At 46.4% G+C, this 23,105-nt stretch overlaps 1 protein-coding gene across 2 annotated transcripts in view; it reads right to left on the reverse strand.

Moving 5' to 3' along the window:
- LOC121838383 (dihydrofolate reductase-like) overlaps window positions 1–23,105 on the reverse strand; it is a 38,367-nt gene that overhangs the window by 5,305 nt on the left and 9,957 nt on the right. The window contains exons 3-4 of one of the 2 annotated variants that reach the window (XM_042294590.1): window positions 17,691–17,802; window positions 7,860–8,144 (exon numbers count right to left, since the gene is read on the reverse strand). In XM_042294590.1, coding sequence (XP_042150524.1) covers window positions 7,899–8,144; window positions 17,691–17,802 — 358 coding nt within the window. In that variant the 3' untranslated portion in view covers window positions 7,860–7,898. Of the gene's footprint in view, window positions 1–7,814; window positions 8,145–17,690; window positions 17,803–23,105 lie in introns of those variants that run through there. The other variant, XM_042294589.1, reaches the window with a different exon arrangement.

Consider the following 23,105-nt stretch of genomic DNA (forward strand, 5'->3'; position numbering starts at 1 on the left):
CCCCACATTTCCAACCCCGGTGCTTGATATTCGAATTACCTCGGAATTCGTCAACTGCCGTCGCGTCCGGGACTCATAAACATGTCAAGGCCTGCATTCCTTGCCCGGTCCAACCCCACCAAAATCCCCCTAAGACAACAACCCAGAGGTCTTTAAACCTAACAGGCCCGTTAGTGGGCAGCCAGATACCAGCGGACAAAGCATGCAGTATCATGCTCAGCTACGGGGACACAATGCCTGCAATGTATCAGAATTGTCAGTGTACATCCAACAGCTACTGAATATATTTTAGGAGTGTAATACTCTTCCTGTGTTTCTTAAGCATATAAACATAGTACCACTAACATCAAAAAGAGACAATTTATATGAGCTTAACACTAACCACAGGGAGCCAAACCTGCGTAACACACTTTCAAAATATATATTCGGGCTAATTCCTACTTTTCGTTAGGATCCTGGGTCCACCAAAAGTACCTACATTCTTTTCATCAATGAGAGCAAATGTAAGCTTTTTTTAAACATAGCAGACATTTGAGCAAGAGCTCCGAGAAATGGAACCGCGAGTGTCATCTGCCCTCATCGACTGCTTCTGCACGGTCACTGAACTGACTACGGAGCCGGTGCAAGGTTCTGAAGAACTGGGTCTGTACTCTTTCAGAACTGGGATGAATCGAACGTGCCAGTGCAGCAGCCGTGCAACTTCCGGTTGAATCGAATGTTGCACAGCTGAACTAGTTCAGCCAGTTCAAGCGAATCGAATAGACCTATACACGTTGCCCACTATGCTGGCCACTAATCCCAAACAAGTTTGGCAAGATATCGGTGATAACTACTTGCAAACCATGAAAAAAAGTGCAGTAATCTTGAATCATTTTCTTTCCTTTCACCTTGTTTGTTTCCCGAGTGAGACTCCGTGCCCATGGATAAATTTCCGGGTAATCTCATTGATATTGTAAAATAATTGAAATCCTGAAACTGGCACCCTCTGCTTGCACGGTTCCTAGCGTTGCCACCTGCCCGGCTTTCGACCAACACGGCCAGATTTTTGGACAAAGGTCGGGCTGCCGGTCGGTATCTAAAACCGGACGTTATTTGCAGTTTGGGGGGGGGGGGGGGGGGGGGGGTTTGATTATATTTAGGGCTCCGTGTTTTCGGAGTTTACTTTTCATGAAATTCGGAGGGTGTTTTTCGGAGTTTATTTTGTTTATCGGAGTTTATTTTTCGTAAATCCCCAATTCTCCAAAATTCGGAGATAAATTTCGCAGTGTTTCCTATTAAAAAATAATAAATAATAACCGGACGCAAACGTATGCCAGGTAAAAAATAAAGCGCGCTTGTATCAATTAAGATTTCTTCAGTTGAATTTGACGTCGGTGTCATTGGGAATACTGATTTGTCCCACGACAAAAGTCGCTCACGCTTCAATAAACGTTGATACCTTAAAATCAATAAACTGCCGGAGATAGCCGCAAGGAAGCTCGTAGTCATCCCATCAATCTATCCCATGGCCACGCGAGGTGGAGTGGTTAAAGATGTAATAGAGAAGTCTCAACTGCCCCTCTTCCCTATTTTATACAATCTCTATAGTCCATATAGCTTTCCCCGTTACCCCAGAAACATACCCTCTCTTTTCTCTAAATCCCATGGCCCAAACTGGAAACCTAAAGAGTGGCTTTTGTCGTGGCACGAATGGTACGATGACCTCTTTCCCAGAACCAACCTTGACGAGACAAGCCGTAAGTAAGACCCCCTTTTGACAACGGTCCGAGGCTTGAAAGATAATTATGGTGTCATTTTCCCAGGACCATTAATCCTGGCCTGCTCATATTGTAAAAAAAAAAAAAAATTCCTTTTTTTTTTTTGCTGGGGAGAAGGGAAAGGGGGGGGGGGGGGGGGGGGGGGGGGGGGCGGCGGCGGCATGGGCATATAACAATTCAGAGTTTTTTGAATAAATCCGAATTGACAAAAATTTTACCGGCGGGCGTTTTTCGAATTTATCCGAAAACACGGAGTTCTAATTATATTTATAAACCATCAACATTATTTTTATCTAGTCTTGTGAATAATCCCCTTGTACATGAAATTACTAGTACTAATACTTTATTTGTACTCAGTGGAGGGGGATTACCCGGGCATACAGGGTCACAAAAGGCAATGCTGCCCAAACCGGAATGGCTTATGTACCCAACCTTGGCCCGTTAGTACATACATATGCATCAACGAAAGTTATTATAAAGAAGGGGAAGGAACAAAAAGGGGGAGGGATGTTGGGCTGACGGAAGGCGACCAGTCCTTCCGTCAGCCCAACATCCCTCCCCGACTAGAGCAGGCGGGTCTAGTCATGAGCCCGCCCGAGATGGCCGGCTCCAACGTGCTGTCGAGGCAAGACAATCCCCAGCCGCAGTCGGACAGGGGCGCCAAGGGGCATAGGTAACGCCAAACACTACCGCATGCGCAGCCTTCCTGATGGAAGAAATGTCGCCGTGAGTGTGAGGGCAGCTGCCGCCATGAAGCGACAGCTCGTGGCAGTCAGGAAGAGCCGTGCCTCTGCATTCGGGTAGGGGGGGCTGAAGGCAGCCAGTGCGACTGTTTCAACATTGAGCGGCCACTAGGATCTGGTGCTTGGAGTTGGCATAGCAGGCGGATCGTGGCGGCCTGCACCCTCGATGCAGGCGACTGCCACGAAGCACATCGCATCAGCGGAGTGAGGGCTTTCGCCTTCATAATACATTTACAGTCTAAATCCGCATGCTGAGCATCGTGCTCAGTGTCTTAGAACCATTTTTACTCAAAGCGTTAATTAATTTGCCACCATTTTTATGTAAACTGCAATAATCGGTTCTTCACCCGCTGCACAGGACGAGTGAAAGTGTGAGATTTCGGTTGGGCACTTGAATTTTGACTAAATGGTACTCATCTATTTGACATAGGGAAGAAGCAGGGGAATATATTGAGGAGACAATCAAAGAGGCTTTCTCCCAGCGTGAACAGTGCGGGACGGTGGATAGCACTGACAGCAGCATAGAGAAGGAGCAGAATTGTGTGACAATGAAGACAACCACAAAAGAATGGGAAAAGGCAGAAAGTAAGGCTCCAGCAGATACAGCGACAGGCCCGGACGACATAACCATGGAACTCATAAAGACACTAGGAAAAACAAGCAAATGGAAGTTACGGCACGTGATTAGCTGAGTAATTATGGGCGGAGTGGTACCCAATGATTGGAAACAGTAAAATAAGACCAATGTATAAAGGCAAAGGAAACAAAGACAACATTAAGTCATATCGCCCGATAACGGTAACTTCAGTTCTAAAAGCAGTGATGGAAGTGCTGCGCCAATTGCGCCAAATTGCGCCAAGGACGCAACCCTGCTACATGTAGCGCCAAATTGTCATTTTACCGAAGAATTGCGCCATGCCTGCGCCGAGATGAGATGTAGCAATAAAAAATAAAAATTGAAGTCTTATCAGAGCGCGTGGCGGTACCGCGGTACTTTCCACGCCGCAACTGTTACGCAAACCGAAACTGCGAGGGCGCATTATCATCATCATCATTGAAAGGAACAACATTAGCAACATCTGAGACCAAAGCCGCAGAGGCTAAGCGAAGAACCATCCCACTGAGCAGCCTATAAAAAAAAAAAAAGAGGCCGAGCATGTGGATGTTTTCAATGTTGGCCCGCCCTGTTCCCGTGCGCTATAGTCTGTTGCAAGCTAAGAAAAAAACGGAAATGCCTCTCAGAGGAAAATGTAATCCTACGCCGAGAAACGCCAGCCAATCGTTTTCATGACGTCACGATTCCGTGGACCAATCGCAATCCTTTTGAAAAAAAAAATGCTCAACATGGCTGCTGGCCTTACCAACGCGACGCTACTTTCTCGTGACAATTATTCTACTTTTTTGCACCGTGTTTTACGTGCCCGAGGTTACGCCACAAAATCTTAATGGTATCGCCTTGCGTTTGCAGCAGTTTTTGCGCGACGTGAGAATCCAGCGACGCTATCGCCAACGAAAATTTCAAAGCGGGCGCGAGGCTTAGCACTGCTGAGAGGTATGTTAGACGGTATGTTAGACAGTATCTTGGACAGAAAATGAATTGGGAAGACGGTACATTGGACATATGACTTTCTTTTTTTACTAAACAGCTATTTCGTTGACAAAAACGTATTCTAACTTATTTAAATGTCCTGAATGAATTAAATAAATATTGTAGTAGTTTAAGACACGTTTCCTGGAGGAAGAAAAAGCAACGTTGCTAGCGAACTTCTTTCTCGACGGCGGAGGCACTTCAGATGGGCGCAATGCGCTTGTGGGTGGAGCTAAAAGATTGTTCTTAGGTTGCATCCGACTATAGCTACCAGCGAAGTCAAAGCTAGCGCGAGCCCAATGCTCTGTGCATTCCTGACTCGCGCGTGGGTTCGTGCAGTGCGGGTACCGTTACGGGCTCCATGCGCGCGCTTGTAGCTTCGGCTGCGCTCGCACCGAAGCTGAAAGAAAGTATAGTTTAGTTGCACCAAACTCTGGATGTAGTGCTGGTAAAGCCTCACCGTCCTTTTCGGAGCACAAAGCACTGCGCGACTCGCGCGACGGCAGTGTCTGCTCCGCGGGTGTCACTTCTCTGCAGCGCGTCGGTGCATGCCAAGGAGCGCACTCAACGGTTTAACTCGCCGTGATCCGATCGTGACTTCACCAGCACATCGAAAATGAATAGGAATTTTTGGAGCGAATATCAGATACCGCAATATTTGAAGTTGCTGTCCGAAAGACAACACTAATCCAAACTAAAACATTCCACAACAGTGAAGGTCGTTAGGTGCTGCTACAGATACCTTAAAAGAAGTGCAGGCTGATAAAACTAAATATTCTGTACCATCAGAACTCAGTGTGACATTTTTAATTGTATTTTTTTGTCTGACGAGCAGATAAACTTTATTTAAAAAATGTATTTTTTTTGTGTGTGTTTACTTTGTTGAATTTTATATATCCTGTCTTAAAAAGGCGACAGGCGCTGTGTTCCAATAATAAAGATGGGCTTTATGTAGCAACGCAGCATTATTTCATTTTCAAGTATTATGCTAACATATGCCGGACCCTGCTCCAAAAGGGCCACTACCTGCTCCAAAACAACATTTTGCCTGCTACAAGGCCTGCTCCAAAAGGTCAAATGGCACTTCCATCACTGTAAAAGATTAGCTGTCCAGATAGTGAAACGTAAAATAGAGGAATGGGCAGAAGATATGCAAATACTGGATGAGCTCCAAAATGGATTCCGAAGAGATAAGACTATAAGGTAACTTATTCATCACCACTCAATGAAGAACCAAACCCCTTTATGGTTAGCTTATTTGGGCATCAAGGGGGCGTACGACAATGTGAGCCAGGAAAAACTGGGGTCAGCTGAGGTATTAGATGCAAATTTGGTTAGGTTTCTTCAGCAGGTGTACACAGACAATAAGATAGTTCTAACACGGGAAGCAGAAACCACACAACCCGCAGCAATAAAGGAAGGGCTCAGGCAGGACTGTCCACTGTCACCTCTGCTCTTCATGATATATCTCGGGGAAATGAAAAAGAAATTAGAGCAGAGCTTAGATTTTGATGCAAGTTATATGGAAGGAGGGAGAAATGTAGTACCGGTAATACCAGGACTGATGTATGCAGACGACATAGTACTTATGGTAGATAACCAGGATAGACTACAGCAGCGGTTCTCAAATGGGCGTCCGCAGACCCTTTGGGGTCCGCGAAGGTATTCTAGGGGTCCGCGAAGCCCAGCTTTATCAGTCAAGCCCGGAGGTAAAAGTTGTCTTTTCTCAGATTGTGAAGAAACATTCCAATTTTTGGGTGAGTTCCCTCCTGTATATGTCAGAAAGAGAAGTATACTTCACACAAGGCCCTGCTTATATCAATTTATTAAATCACTGTCATAATTAAGTTATACTTTCCCTTCCCCTCACCACAAACGGGGTCCTCCATCATCTCAAGCGATCCACAAGGGGTCTGCGAAACATCAATGGCTGAGAACCACTGGGTTACAGGAACTAGCTGGAATATGCGGAGAGGAGGGGGGCACCCTGGGCATGAGTTTTAGTAGTGACAAGTCTGGGGTAATGGTGTTTAACGACGAAAAGAGGGAACCCCTGAGGATGCAAGACATTCTCATAGACCTCGTAGGAAAATACAAATATGTCTGGCTCAATGAGGGAAGCAAATAGCTAGAGGAACATGAGGAAAAACAGAAGGTCAAGATTTACTAGGATATTTAAAGTCTCTCTCTACTAGAGGACTTCGGGGCAGTCGTACTGAAATGCTGAGGCCTATGAAAGCCCGGATTGACCTTTTTAGGTATTCCTTTTTTCCCCCCGAGGACTATGGCCAAGTGGAACAGCCTTCCGCAAGATGCTTCTGAATGTGACACCGTTCAAGGTTGTTGAAGTCGGCCTGAGAGGCCTTGCCCAACAATATACATAATTTCCTTTCGCTCCTTTTCTGTGTTCCTTACTTCAGGGGTGAAACTCATGAAATGTACTTGGGAGCAGCCACGGGAGCAGCTGAAGCAGCTGTTTTGGAGCAGGTTGGGAGCAGCTAAGGCTACATTCTGGAGCAGGCTAGCAGCAGCCCAGGTCAGCTTTCATTGCACTTCAGCTTGTGTCTTAGACAAGCACGGGAGAAATTTCAATTGTGCTTAGCAGCACAGATGAACATGAGTGGTTAGGGACCTTAGGTGGATGGGATAACAGTGTAATAGATGCGAAAACTTGAAACTTTGTGAGCCTTAATGAGAACCAAAAATAAAGTACCATATGTTTCTGAAGATAGTGTCCTGCACATTTTCTGAGTGGCTTTCAGCTGCTCAAATTCGAAACCAGCACTGCTTATCGCGCAACCCACACAGGCTGGACGTAGTAATTATATGTGCGAACCACGTAACGTGCGTAAGCAACGGACGTGCAGTTGCGCGGAGGAACAGGGCAACAAATTTCGAGTTTATCCTATTGTGCAACTCAATATTGAAGCAGCAGATTACGATTAAGGGAGTTATCGTATTCAAAGTGATAAGCAGGCGCAAGGTTAAAGTACACCGAGCAGGTCTACCGCTCGCCAGAGAGCTACTGGCTGGCAAGGTTTCGGATCGGACCGCGTTTCAGTTCTATCAAATGACGATTTATCTTGCGGGAATGCGGTTCCAACTTCTAACGATGAAGTGCTAAGCGAAATCTTTTGCTCATTTGCTTTCAACTGACGACGTCCGGATCCTGGGCCGCAGAGCCTCAGGCAATCTGATGATTAACGACTCAACCTCACCTCGGCCGACTTGCTTAACCGCTTATGGTTGAAGAATAGCAATCTACTCGCAGGTGGTGCGGCGCTTGGAATCCGACCCCGAGTTTTTTCGCCCGCTTCAGACACGGGATACACAGGGAGAACAAAAAGAACAAAGGATTGCAAGGACGACCAAGCTAAACGCACTCATTGTTGCCAATTGAGTCGATAAAAACCGAAACCAAAACAAAATTCAATTTGTTTTGGCGCACGTTTTGCGACTTGGTGCATAATGGCGCGAGGTATCGGCTGTGGCGCAGGACGGCGCAGACAGATGCGTCTGGCGCAAAATGGCGCAAATGGCGCAGCCGTTCCACCCCTGTTACTTGGATGATATTTATATAGGTTTAAAGGCATCTGTGTTTGAATCATTAATGTGCATATCATTTGGGAAAGTGTGCTTTAAAAATTTTGTAATTTTACGAACAACCCACTCCTGCAACGACCAAAAGGCCAACATTACGAATAAATAAATACATAAATAAAAACAGTAAACGGCAAGCTCTTTAATGGTGAACAATAATGCAGGTATTACCTTCCTTTCATCAATTCCATTTAAGGAAACACAGGGGGCTCAAACTGAGCCCGAAGAGATCCTCTGGTAGACGTTGAAGCGGTAGGTGAGGCCGCCCTCCGTCTGCTCCTCCTGGGGCACCCCCTCCTCCTGGACGAGCCGGAACTGGCCCGGCTCCAGTTCGGGGAAGAAGACGTCGCACTCAAAGTCGGCGTCTATCTCCGTCAGGTAGACTCGCGTGCAGCGGGGGTCGGCCAGGGCCTCCCGGTACAGCTGGGCCCCGCCCACCACAAACGTCTTGTCCACCTGCAGAGCCACGCGTCCTACGTTCAGGCGCCATAGCCAATGCAAACCAGAACGAATTTCAAAAATACAGTGCAATCCACTTATGGGGGAACCCAAAGATTTGTTCTAACCGATTATTGTTGTACTATCTGGACCCGAAACTTAATGTTTCCAGTCTAGAGACTGGAAACCTACCAACCTGTAGACTTTCAAATTCGTAGAACTCCTGCGGTTGCAAAGGAAGGGGGGGGGGGAAGTAGGATGAAGGCACTTTTCGGGGTGAACGATAGTAAACACCAGGGATATCGCACATATCCCTGGTGTTTACGCGAAGCAATGTGCAGCTTACATCACACATGCATGTGCTACAGAATCCAAACTTCTCTCCCTTCTTGGACGGCACGAAGCACAAGAATTTTGACGTGTAGGACTTCAGGAACACCTGAAAGTACTTTTGAGGTACGGAGTTCGCCATTGTGCCGTGAAGCCACTGGAACTAGGGGCATGCCACAATTACACGTGCAACAAACACAGACGCCGCACTGGTCGCCACGAAATTGGACGAAACGGTGAGGCTCAACCACGGCTAAACACACCAAACCAACGTGCACCACCAAAGACACAGACAGAGGCTTTGGATCCGTGGCCATCGGATAGACGAATATTAAAAACCATACCGCCAGCAGTAGTCTCTTTTTAGCATTCTTTTGTAACTTTTTTTACATTTTCTTTTTGTAATTTTGTTTCTTACCAAAATTTGAAGCAATATTAGTAAAATCAGTTCCAATTCTTACATTTTACGAAAGATTTGGAAGAGTTGGCAGGTATGCTGGTGGTTCTAAGCAGTACATGGTCATGTCTGGTCACAAGTGTAGAGCCCAGCTAGAACACAAGGCCCGCGTCAACATCGCCCCCAGGGCATCTCGCAGAGACTCGCAACGAGAGTGCGGCGACACCAAGACGAGCACCGCTTTGCAGCGACTCTCCTCGAGGCATCTTTGCCGCTTGGGCCGGGCATCGGCGTAAACCCCGGAGGGGGGGGGTTCCAAACTCGTACTTGGTGATTGTCACGTGCAATTGTTTCCCCCTAAAATTTACAACCTCCCCTATCTTAGTCGGTATGGATGGATTCATTGGCAACGCAACTCGGAGAAACCAAGGAATGATTCAAGCTCCGAACAATGGCCTAGCCCAGCCAGTTGTCTACGTAATTTTTCTGCCATAATGAAAAAGTTCCAAGATGTTGGAACTTTTTCAAATTTGCCGACTGCAGGCGGTGGGCATATCTGTCCGAACATTGGTGCAAAGTCTAAGACAGGCAAGTTTGAGCCGTAAACCAGAAAAATCTCGCGACTCGTTTAAAGTTTTTTTTAGAGATCTGTAAACGGCATTAAAGGGACCCTAAAGGGCATTTTGAGATCCTCGTTTTATGGTCATAACCCAATCTACGAACTCTAAGCATCTTAAAAAACTTGAACTTACATTCATGTGCAACCGATTTGCATATTAAAAAAGTGTTCAAAGTTACGGACACTTATTGTCGGCGCAAAAAGACAGATGGCACTACCGAAACTTGCTGAATGTGGTCGAACGGCACACAGCACTTGTCAGCCACTCGCGAACTATCGGTTTCCACGTGCGCAAGCGGCCAATCAGCCCCGCCCGTCCACGTGGGAACCCATAGATCGCGATCGGCTGACAGGCGCTGTCCGTCATTCGACCATATTCAGCAAAGTTTGATCAATTGACTGAATGACAGAGTTTTATTAGCGCAAAAGCATCTAAGGCTACAGAGCGCCAAAATCTGACACTACTTCAAGACACGGTTTTTAGAGAAGGAAGAGGGCTCAGTGGCCACTCATAGAATAAAACTATGGACATGAATGTGTATATAAATAAGGTAGATGAAAAATTTAAAAGCTGCTAAGGTAGATTATAAGTCGGCATAAAAGTTAAGAGCTTTCTAAGATTTTAAAAACCTATGTATGATTTATAAACGGTTCATCTCCAAGCAGAAGAGCAAGGTGTAGAGGCATGTGTGCTGAACAAAATGGGCAAAGTGGAATTGGCAGTACAGTATAGACCACTTACAATGTGACCGCTTATAGTGCAGGACAGGGTATAACGCGGCTTTTTTAAACCACCGGTTCGCCTCCCATAGAACTCCATGTATTTACATACCGCTTAAAATGCAGGCGCGCTAAGGGAAATACCGGTTATAGTGCGGTTTTTGGAACAGCGCGCCGACTGACCAGCGCAGCGAGCACGCTTCCCTGTGCGACATATAACGGTGCGAGCCGCAAGTTGGCGAGCGGCACTCGCGGGGCAAGGAGGTTGCTCGAAGAAGTGGAGAGAAGCGAAGAGAGAGGCTTCAGCTGCCATAGCAACGGAGGGACGCACGCACGTGTCGTTCACGTGCTACGTCCCTCCGTTGCGTTGGAAACAAACAACCGCAACGACAGACCAATCGCGGGTCGAGGAGAAGTGTTCGCGCACGTTGCATGCCGGTCGCGGGCCGGCTGTTTCTATCCGCGAACATGGCGCCGGTTGTGATCGTCGACGTAGACGGCGTAGTTACGGAGCCACCGTAGCGTGGTGGAAGCTCATCGTTCCACGAAAAAGCGCTATCCTTGACTGTGAATTTTCGTTGTGTGTCGCTATGATAACCCAGCACGTACTAGAAGGGAAGATCCACCTACTCGTGCGGCGATGCTGTGGCGGCACTCTCAAAACGGCAGAACCGCCCGTGTCGTCGTGTTTGTTTACTTCGACTACAGTGGTGCTTTTTAAGCATTTGTGTTTTCGAACATCGCCCGGATTTCTTATTTGGCACATTTCATGCCTGTGCTCAAGTTGAAGGTATTACTGGCGCGTACCGTATGAAGGATGCGAATTTTTACGCGTTTTCATCGCCGGAGAAAAGTGATTAGGGTTAGCAATCCTGAACGCTCGCAACGTCCGTCCGGCTGCGCCAGGCAAAAGTCACTCATTTCTTACAAAATGTGCGACACACTTAAGGGGAGACACTGGCGTAATTATTAACTTTTGAACTCCTCGTCCGATTTTAATGAAATTTGGAGAGTGCATTTATGAGCAGATGCAGGGGCACTGTGCAAACTTTGACTTCTCTAGGAGGATTATGTAAAAAGTTACATATTTGTGTATGAGGCTGTGGCACCTTTCCTTAGGAAATCTATCGTATGAAAATGAAATGTTAAACCACTGTTTTTATTGCTTGGATATGAAGTAGAGGGTATGTGGCTTTGGGCTATCTAATTTGTATGATTCAAATGTAAATATTTCAGAGAGAAATTCTGTCTCCAAAAATCGTATGCACTTTCTTTGAATGCCATTTTGCCAAAATGTCACTTTTTCTCAGTGATGACTTCAACTTAAAACAAAATGAAGTAGATAGCCCAATTCCCCAGTAAATTTCAGTTCAGAAACACTTTGAACGAGGCACATGAAAATGTTTACCATCAAATGATAGATTCCTTGCTACAAAGTTTGCAGCAAAAAAGTGAAACTGAGAAAAACGCATTCAAACATTGAGCACCTTTACTTTATTAGTTTGGCCCAGTCTGTGTCCACTAAAAGGCGCCGGCAGAGTAGGTCTCCCCTTCGGCTGCCTGGTCCCTCTGTGCCTTGGCGATTGCCGCCAGCTTCCTTTGCTTATGGGCCACTTTTGAAGAGTTGAAGGCCTTCTGCTTCGCCTTGGAGACCTTGGCTTGGAGGGCCTTGTCAGCGTGCTGAACCTGGTGGCTTCCGGGCTCGATTCCCATTTCATGAAGGGCCCTCTCAAAGCCCTTGGGGCCCAGGTTGAATTCCAGGACGGCAAGAGCCACGGCAGTTTCCACAGTTCTTCGAGAGGCGAAATCCGTCTTGGGACACCGCCTCCACACCAGAGCATTGAACGACTCGTTGTTGTTCTGCGTTCCCATCCTTGCACACCTCTCGAGTAGGTCCCGCCTTGAGAGTCTATTGTAGAGGGGCACCAACTCCTTTGCGATGTCTCTGGAGAAGGCAGGGCGGTGTGGCTGTGGCTTCGTCGGCTCTCCTGCTGCCTCCAGCGCTTTCTGGCGATTGAAGTGACACCAGGAATGTTCTCCATGAGGGCAGGCCTGATGCCGGGGCTCCTCATCGGTGGAGTAGCTGTGGAGGAGGCTGGCAAACACTGCCTTCTGCATGGCTGGAACGTCTGGGGCACTGGTCTTCAGTGCAGATGCATAGTAGCTGGTCAATTTCTTCATGACAAGGTTCGTTAGTTTGCCCCTTCCACCGAGACCTTTTTTTGTTTTCTTTAGGGCCTCCATGCCAGCATACATTCTTTTGGCGACGTGGTTCACACAGTCTTCTTTCCTCATGCCCTTGTCGTAAAGATCAAGTCCCGCAACATGGTTGAAGGCTCTACTGTCCCCGTCGCACAGCACTGTCACATACTGCAGGTTGTGGAGTTGAACAGACCGACGGAAGATCTCGTCTGCTGCTTGCAGCTCCATCGCATTTGCAGACCCAGCAAAGTTCTTCTGGCATACTGCCCTGTGATTCTTGGCCCAGTCTTCATGGCTGTCAGATCCCTGTGCAGGTCCAAGGCTACATCCATGGCAATAATTGCTCTGGACAAAATAGTCCAAAACTAGTCCAGTCTCAAGCTCGATGGCAACTCCAACACCAAAGTGTGAAGTGTGCCCACGCTTATGCCAAGTGCCATCGTATGTCACACAAACGTCCATCAAATCGCCGCTATCTGACTCGCGTGTTTCTCGTACAGCTTCTGCTGCCTTGCTCATTACGTTGCTGGCTGCTCTCACTGAGGCGTCGTGGACCTTTTCTCCCAGATCTTGATAAGATCGGAGATGCATGGGCGAAGGAGCATTGATACCGGCAAAAAAGTTCGTAAGCTTCGTGTATCCGATTCCACATTCACGAGACGCAAGAGAAATCCGTGCTGCCAATTCATTCTGCCGCGAGTGTCCGATGGTCGACGAGTGCGGCGTCCGAGCAACGTCCCCGCAGTCTGGGCAGGCGACGACGAATTGCGCCTGAACTCCCTTGCCACTCTCGCTTAGCTGAAGGTCTGATCCACGGCACACTGGGCACAGAAGAGCGGACACCAGTGTCTCGATGGCAGATAAAGCAACCAGACGATAACCTTCGGTTGGGGCACCGTCGGGAGCAGCGGGAGCGTCCGTGGGATCCGCAGCGGGATCGCTCTCTTGCAGTAGCGAGATCTTGCGCTCTATCGCCGTGAGCTCCTCCACAACCTCATAATCTTCAGGAAGAGACGAAGAAACGTCGGCTGGTTGTTCAGAGGTCAGGTCCTGAAGCGACGAACCGGGAGATGGTGACGCGCTCGGGAGCGAAGCAGCTGACGCGTCCGACGTGGTTCCGTTAGGGTTAGCGCATCGTACGCGTCCACCTGACGAGCCTCTTGGTTTCACAGAACGGCGGCGAGCTCCAAAGGCTTGGAGGGAATGCCGTTTAACGGCCGGCATCGCGGCGACGAGACCGTAGATAAAACGATAAAAGTGTGAGAAATATATAACGAGCAAGCAAACGAAGCGAACGTTCGGCCGAAGCAACCAGAAGCAACGAGACGAAACAACAATTCGGGCGAGCGGATCACGTGGGGTGTCACGGGCCAATCCAGGCTTGAGTTTCGTTTTCAAGCCAATTATAGCCGACAACTAGAGGGCTCTGGCTTTGTTCATGCTTACTCTCGAACGAAGTTTACTATCGTCATAAAAGCCCGAAGAAACGACGCTTCTAACGAGGGTATCAACATCGCGGTAGGCCAAATGGGCGCGGAGCGGTCGGCATTTGAAAATGGCGAATATTGTCAACCGATCGCGCGACGGAACAACTCGGGGATAGGAGGCGCGTCGCCGACCTGTCGAAAATCTTTTATATCGGCTTAAATACTCGACGTACGGGCATGAAATTTTATGGAAGGGTACATCATTAGTTTCTGAAATCAGATATAACAAATTTGAAAAATGCACTTTCTTAAAAAAAATCGGGAATTGGAGCCCGTGTCCCCCCTTAAGAGGGAAGTGTACTAGTCTGGTGAAATAAAGACTTTCCTCAAACTAAGCTTTATTTTTCATTTAACATAAAATAAATTGTTTTACAAAGGTAAGTTTTGGCCTGAAAAATTGATGTTTTGGTTATAGCACGGTACCGCTTATAGTGCGGATTTTCGCGACTCCCGCGACATACATTATATGCGGTCTACACTGTATCTTTGACATGCGGGGCACTCAAGGATATGCACTACAGTTAATGGTTCTGAGCAGTGTTTGCATGCAGGTGGATCCTCTCGGTGAAGCAGATACCCATGTGTTGTATGTGTGTGGCCAATTCTTAGCCGACGAAAGGACTACCTGAAAAAAATGGTCCCTGTGACGGGCTTTCGGCCACTCCTGTAGCATCGGCTTTATCACTTAAAGTTTGTTGCTGGTTTTGTGGGACCATTCCTCTTGCCATTTAACCTTGATACTTTTCTTTACGGTCGCTTTGTAGTCTTGGTAGGGTATGTCTTGACTATCAACCTTCCTTGTAGCACATGTGGAAGCGGCACGATCAGCAGCTTCATTGCCGGGAATACCCACATGACTAGGCACCCAGCAAAAGACTATCTGCAATTTGTTGTCCCTAGCCGCAGCAACCACTTTATGTTGTAGCTGAGTTATTAGGGCGTTTTTTTGCTATCTCAAGGGATCTGAATGCTCTCAGAGCACTTAGTGAATCAGTGTGAACTACAGAGTATGGATGCCTATTTTTGATAATATAGTCTGGCCAATAGTAAACCGTATAACTGGGCAGTCAAGATAGTTGCACTAGAATTAATAACAATAGGTACTATGTTCAGTATACAGGGCAAAATTAACATCCCATGTGCTATTTTCAAGGTATGCACATTGACGAACTGGTATCAATTTTGAAGCAATAGCTTCACGCGCGACATTCTGCAGAGATTTCGACCTCGCCTGTTGTCGTCGCCGCTACGGAAAAACCCGTCTCTCTGCTCCTGGTACGGGGCCAGGGAAGTCAGGTTTTCCCATCGGCCGCAGAGATGAGCATATTTGGCAACCTGCGAACTTTCGAATTCGTAAAACTCCCGCAAGGGGGGGGGGGGGGGGGGGGGGGAGGTTGGTAGTAGTAGTAAGAGGCAGGCACTTATCCATGGTGTTTACGCGAAGCGATGTGCAGCTTACTGTCAGCCTTGCCACCGCGCGAAACGCTTACATCACATGTGCACATGCAACAGAATCCAAACATCTCTCCCTTCTTGGACGGCACGAACACAAGAATTCCACCGTTTAGCATTTCAGGAACACCTGAAAGTACCTCTTTTGAGGTTTGGAGTTCGCCATTGCGCCGCGAAGCCACCGCGACTAGAGAAATGCTATGATTATACGTGCAACAAACACAGACACCGCTCTGCTTGCCACGAAACTGGCCGAAACAGCAAGGCCCAACACGCCACACCAACGTGCGTTGCCAAACACAGGCATTGGGCTTTGGATTGGTTTTGGATCCGTGGCCACCGGATAGACGAACAGTAAAAACCACGACACTGCCGTCGACGGTACCTAGCGCCCCCTTGTGGCGGTGCAAAGTACTGCCAACAGCAATTTTACAACAAAAAAAATGAAAAAAAAAAAAAAATTATAATTTTTTTTTTTTTTTTTAAATTTGCAGCAAGATTTGTACAGTCGTAAAATTAGACCGAATTCATACATTTTACGAAAGATTCGGAAGAGTTGGCAGGTATAGATGAGGAGCCCCGGCATCCCGCCAGTAACGACCCAACAGAAGCAGATATTTTCGTTTCTGCTTGAAAGACTTGTTTTCCAACATTACTCGCTTTATGCGAAATCCCAATTTGGCTGTATCCAGCTGCTATGCGTAATGTTGGATGGTTTTAGAAGCTTCCACCACGCTTACCCACTCACTTCTCGGATCACTCAAGGCTTCTGGATGCCAGTGGCATGCAGAAGCGTATGAAATACGCTTCTGAATGATCTTCTGATCAAATGACAAATGACGTGCCAAAACAAACACCGAGTTTCAGACATGACATGATTCTCGTGAAAATGGGCGCATATACGCTCACGCGTAAAAAAACAAATGCTTTACCTTTAGGCAGTGTGGGCGCGCGAGGAAAACCGATCATGCTTGATGCGCTGTACGCTTGCGTGTCCTTAGCGTTATTTTTGTTTTGTGTGTACCCATTCACAAATAGCGCTTTGCTATCAATGTAACAAACAAATGTCCCACAAATACCAAAAGTGGTTCTTGTGCATATGAAATGCCACCGACAAAGTCCGAACCGCCGGCCTTGCTGCGCGTTCGCGGGCGGTTGCCCGGCAAGCCGACCGATCTAAGTGTCGACAGCAGCGCCGCCGCTGCTAGCATGCTAGCATGATTGGCCGCTACACTCCGCAGCGGCCAATGCTGCCACCTCCCCTTCTGGCCACCATAACCGAGAAGCGGCCATTTTGAATTCTATGTTGGCTGCAAATGGATTGGCTTGGTTTGGCAGCGCAACTTGAGTACTCATGAGTCCTACCACTAGGGCCGTGTTCCAAAATTTACTCGATCATACTCCAGGGTAAGGGTTTTGTACCCTCGGCGTTCTGAAACCTACCTGCGTCCAGCGTTTTTCAGTCTGTGCCGTCACGTGACACGATCCGCCGGAGTAACTCGGATCCATTAGGGTAAGATTTGGAACACAGCCTAAGTGACGCTATGCTAGCCATTTTTTTTTTTTTTTTCATTTAGCTGCATGCCATTATCATCATCATCATCATTACTATAATTTTGCTTTGTTTCCTTCCATCGCTTTCATCCCTTCGCGCCTCCGCCCCACTTTCGCATCGCTAGTCGCCATTTTGCGCCTCTCCTCTCGTTCGGACAACGCTGGCTTGAACGGCACGTCTCCGTCTGTTCTTCTGCCGCCGTGATGTGTCGCAAAGAAGTGCAGAAAGTATTCGACCATAACGCTAGGAAAGAAGGGAGCGATTCTCAAGCTAACAGAAAGTTGCCCAACGCAAACGGAGGCGTGACCTAAAACAAGGCACGCAGGCGTAACTTGAAGCAAGGCACTATTTATGCCTTTTTTAAGCCCACTTGGAAGTAATAAAGGCAAGTTTTTGAATCTGCTGATTTTTCGGACTGCTCTATTATTCGGACGTTTTTTTCAGTCCGTGCAAAGCCCGATTAATCGGTCGGCGACTGTATAGGCTTTTCTTCCTATCCGATATTCAGATTAAACTTCAGTTGCAAGTGTGCTCTGTGGTGTGTGTGTCTTATTTTACTGGTCCTCGTCTTCTTAACGCTTTTAACCTTCACATTAGCTCCGTGACAGAGTGTACCCTCTGCACAAGTGCAACGTCACTCGTATGTTTTGGTTTCCCAAGACTCCAAAAACACTGTGTTTGGGGAGTTCAGTCAACAATAAGGCAAAAAAAGAGGTTCTTTTTCAAAGAAAAAATTAAAACGGCGCACCCAGACGACACAGGACGAGTCCTTCAAGTTGGTCGAAATGTGGGGCCAACTCACCTTGCCGCTGTCCACGAGCGGTTGGAGTAGGCTGAGGGCGTCCGAGAAGCTCCTTGCCACGTGGTGACCGTCCGGAACTTTCTCCAGAGTTCGGCTCACCACCACGTTCACTCTGCAGCGCAAAAGGGTATGCAATCTGTGCCAATCCAGAGATCCCGAGTCGAGGGTGGAGCCACCCAATACGCCCAGGACCGACTGAATGCCATCGACTGCGTTGCAACCATTTGTGGCCGCTCAGTCTGAGCCAGTCGCTAATCGTTTTAGTAGCATCACGGCTGCTCGACATACACAGATTTTGATTCCCACAGACCCATAAAAAAAAAGGCGCAAAAGGTACACTAATATCGTTTGTGAGGGCAAGTTACACAGCCAGGGAGACATAATACAGGGCGCTAATCGTCGCAATAAGTCAAATAATTAACTAAAATTTGATAATTATCTTTTTAGTTGGGGAAGTAAACCCCCATTAGAAACTTGCCGAGTGTCACTGAAAACCACTAAAACAGTAGGTTTTAGAAACAATTGGAGCACTTGGGAAGTGTACGCTAAAGTTACCACTCGAGCAACAAGTGCAAGGCTGGCAGTGCAAAAACGAGGATGATATCATTATTCCAATTTTCCACTACACCCCTGCAACACTGTACCATCACCTAAATTTCACTAGGCAATAAATTTCTCATAAAAAGCAGTCAAAAAGATCAAGCACACATATTCAGAACACATATGTTAGAAAGAATGGAAATTACCCAGACAGTTTTCTTCAGGTACTATCCAGTATAAATGAAATGCAAACACTGTGGCCTACAATACGTGCTGCACCACCTAAAGGCAACTATACTCGTTTTCACCTCAAGAACCTTAGTAAAGAAGGCCTGGCTTTTCACGGAGCATTACTTTCCCCTTTAGTTGGAGAATTAAGATATAGGCAGGTGCATTTTAGATTAGATATATGTTATCTTATCAACACTTGCAGGCTTCAAATGCCAAAAGCATCGCTTGTTTTTCTGACAACCAAGTCTTGAAAGAACTGCTTTGTGTGGCGTATGAACAATGCGCAAAACTTCTTATTTTGGTTGAGCGGAAACAAGCCGCAGTTTTATCACTTACTAATTACATCTAGGTCGTGCAGCACGTATCCAAGGCCACGATGTTCACATTTCATTCGTGCCAGATAGTATGTATGCACATCTCTTCTTCAACGAGACAAAGCTACTGCGAGACAAACTGGACAAAAGGGGCACCAATTCCCCCATGCTCGTTGCAATGACGCCCCCAAAAGAAAAGAAAAATTTTCTGCATGGTTTATGCACTGCGCAAAATATGTTAGATGTCTTTTTTTAGAACATTTGGCTGTCAAAGAAAAAATAGTTTTCTTGCACTTGATTATGTTTTGATCAAATAACCAAGAACCATTGTCCTTAGCCATAAAATAACCAAGAACTGGCAGATTGCTTTTATGTCTCTTTCTCGATCTGGCCTCTCGAGTGTGTGGCTCTACTTGAATCAAGCGGCAGCTTCTGGAAGTAATTGATGGCTAGTTTTATGCATTTTGGGTTGCTTGAGGTGAAGAGGCATTTTTCCTCAGATTTGAGCAAAATTTGTTCACTGGAAAATACCGGCCCACTCCACTTTCACTGAAAACTAATTTAACTGACTGCGGCCCTTTCTGCGATCCCGCCAGGAAATCTGCTGCATCGTCATCTTCTGGCTTGGGACACGTCATCTGTTGTCATCGAGAGTGTCACGGCATTTCCTCGAGCGTTTCCGCCACCAACTTGGATCCACCAGGAGGCGTTCAACATCAGCACCTGGCAACAATCAAGCACTGTAACATCACATGGTTCCTACCCGGACGGGTGGCTACATAAGCCGACCGCTATGGATGGCCAGTTGGGGCACGGCGTCGCCAGACAAACAGCGATGCAAAACCTCTCCCTTCTTCAGGTTGGTTACCTTCCGAATGCAGTTTGTTCTCGAAGTAGAAATCCGAATTTTATTGCGATGTCGTGCCCCAACGACCTTTTCTGGCGAAAGTGGCTGTGTTTTTACTGTTTGCAGTACTCATACATTTTTTATGTTTCTCGGCTCCTTTTGTTAATGTCCGGAGACGTGGAGGCAAACCCGGGACCACTAACCGATAGTGAGCAAATCACGAGTATTCTTGCAGCTGTCCAGAGAATCGAGGCTGCTCAGACAACTTTGCTGGCAACAATCTCGTCACTGGAGAGCGGACAAAAGGCTACCGAGATATCTGTCCAACAATTGTTTTCAAGGATGAGTGCTGTAGAAACGAAGTTGGCTGATAGGAACTCTGCATCTCTAACCCCCCATGATGAAAATCTTCCTGTTGACCTAGCGAATATTCGGAAGCAGTGCGATGACAACGAAGTTGGCTTCAGAGGTCAAATCTGTTGTTCTTTGGCTGCCCAGATAACAGCACCGAAACATGGGGGCAGTCGAAACAAAAAATTATTGAGTTTTGTTCGAGCAAGCTGGGAATCCAGCTTGATGCCGCAAATTTAGAAAGATTACACCGCCTAGGGAAATTCGAGCCCCAGAAAGCTAGGCCAATAATAGTTAAGTTTGCCCGATTTAAAGACAAAGAGAGCATCCTGGCTTGTGGGTTCAAACTGAAAGGCACCCATTACGCTGTACGCAAAGATTTTTCTGCGTCTGTGCGAGTTGCCCGTGCCAAACTTTTTGAGTATGGTAGGAGTATGAACGTGCCGTTTAAAGTGCGTTTTAACAAACTGCATGCGGACAAGCGTTTTATTTTTAACTCGGAATCTCAAACAGTTGTTGAATTTTCATAGCTACATGCTTCTGGCAAAAATAAAGCGTTACCGTCATCCCCTTATGCCGCCTTGCGCGATAAAAAGAAAAGCCTTTCTGTTCTTTTCACTAATATTCGCAGCTTCATGCCAAAACGCAACGAGTTTCACAGTGTACTGGAGGACAGCTCATCAGATTTAGTCATTTTGACAGAAACTTGGTTAAACCCTGAAATCGAAGATAAGGAGCTTTTTCCGCGAAACCTAGATTACAAAATCTTCCGCCACGACCGGCATGGCCAGAGGGGTGGCGGTGTGCTTATCGCAATAAAGAGTTTTATATCTTCTTTTGATATCTGTTTAGCGAACCATGACTTGGAATTTACTTGCATATGTGTTTGTACGCCATCAAATAAGGTCATTGTGGGCGTATGTTATAGGCCACCAAATTGTGCTTCATCATTTCATACTGATCTATGCTCTGTCTTACTTGATATACGAGATCGGTTTCCAAAGGCTGATATGTTGTTATTTGGTGATTTTAATTTTCCTCAAATCGATTGGTCAAACCTTTCATCCGTAGGCTCGGCCACATCCGCACATTTTCTAGACATGTGTCTTACTCTGAACCTTACACAGCTTGTTGATAAACCAACTCGTTTGGGAAATATTCTCGATTTAATACTAACTACGTCACCGGATCTTGTCAAGTGTATCCAGTACTGTGACGGGCTCAGTGATCACAGGCTGCTGCATGTTGATTTGTCACTCCCCACTCTCACCAAGCATCCCATTTCCAAAACTATTCACGATTATAACAGAGCTGATTATATCTCGATAAACAGCGAGTTGGCAATCTTCTTTGACAATTACGTCGTTCATTTTCATATTAGATCTGTAGAAGAAAACTGGACATTATTTAAAACTAAAATGAATCATCTAGTAAAAATGTTTGTTCCTACAGTTCGTGTACGCACCGATTTAGGTAATCCATGGTTTACAAAAACCTTGCTCTCTTTGCGAAACAAGAAAAAAAGACTTTTTGTAAAGGCCAAACGGTTAGATACCAGCCAGTCTTGGGATGTCTACAATTCTGCATTAAAAAACTACACCAGGAGCATAAAACAAGCCAAGAATAAATTCTTTTTTAATGACTTACTGTCCATTTTGAGGAGTAACCCGAGGAAGTTTTGGAATATGGTTTCACCAAAGAACAACAACTCTGCCATCCAGCTACGTACCGACAACGGCGATCCCATTCCAGAGAGAGACATTCCTACAGTGTTTAACGAATATTTTTCTTCCATTTTTACTAACGAGTGTTTGAACACTGTTTTCAGCCTCCCCGAGCAACCTTACGAAACCATGCCTCCAATCAGTGTAAGCGCAGCCGGTATTCGAGACCTCATTGCCAAATTAAAACTCTCATCATCCGCCGGTACCGACAACATCAATTCAAAAATTCTAAAAAATACTACCAGTATCTCGAGTGAGTTCTTAAAATTAATATTTGACCAGTCACTATCTGAAAGCTCCCTCCCTTCTGACTGGAAGGTTGGCAGGATCGTCCCAGTTTTCAAGCTGGGAAGTCGCTGTTTGGTTTCAAACTATCGTCCAACATCTTTAATTTCAATCGCATCTAAACTTGTTGAGCATATACTATATTCGCAAATTATGAGTCACCTAACAACTAATAGATTTTTTTCCAAAAAGCAGCATGGATTTAGAAAGGGACTCTCCTGTGAGACGCAGCTTTGAGACTTCATTCATGACCTACATACTAATCTCGAGTGTCGGGCTCAGACTGACGCCATCTTTCTGGATTTTTCGAAAGCTTTTGATCATGTTCCCCATCAACGACTACTATCCAAACTGGCATCCCTACGTCTTGACCCGCTAATCTTCTCATGGATACGTGACTTTCTTTCTCACCGTGTGCAATACACCGTTACTAATTACCATGAGTCTGCCCTAACAAACGTTTCATCTGGTGTTCCCCAAGGGTCCGTACTGGGTCCCCTACTTTTTTTAATATTCATAAATGACCTTCCGGCCACCATTCTGTCTAATATTCGCCTGTTTGCAGATGACTGTGTCGTATATAACAAAGTAACAAGTGAACATGATAACATTCAACTTCAAGATGATTTAGTAAAAATTAATAGATGGTGTGAACAGTGGCTGATGCCATTAAACAAATCTAAATGTAAACTAATCAGTTTCACTAGAAAAAAAAAAACTGTTTTGTCCTACCAATATTACTTGGGCTCCGATTTAATTGAGACCGTTCCTTCGTACAAATATCTTGGTGTAAAATTAACATCAGACCTTTCATGGAATAATCACATTGAAGCCATCTCCGCAGACACCTCCAGGACCCTGGGAGTACTCCGACGTAACCTTCGACCTGCTCCACCAACTGTCCGCATACTGGCCTACGACACACTTATCCGACCTAAATTAGAATATGCTGCCTCCATCTGGAACCCCCATCAAGGCTACCTTATCAATCATCTGGAAGCAATTCAAAACAGGGTCACTCGTTTCATCCTCTCCACGTACGATAACTCCATCAGTGTCTCTTCACTAATAGTCAACTCAACCTTTCTTCTTTGCAGCTTCGTAGGAACATCTCTCAGCTCTG

This window comes from Ixodes scapularis, unplaced genomic scaffold (assembly GCF_016920785.2).
Source record: "Ixodes scapularis isolate PalLabHiFi unplaced genomic scaffold, ASM1692078v2 PGA_scaffold6__148_contigs__length_123643588, whole genome shotgun sequence".
Lineage (NCBI taxonomy): Eukaryota > Metazoa > Arthropoda > Arachnida > Ixodida > Ixodidae > Ixodes > Ixodes scapularis.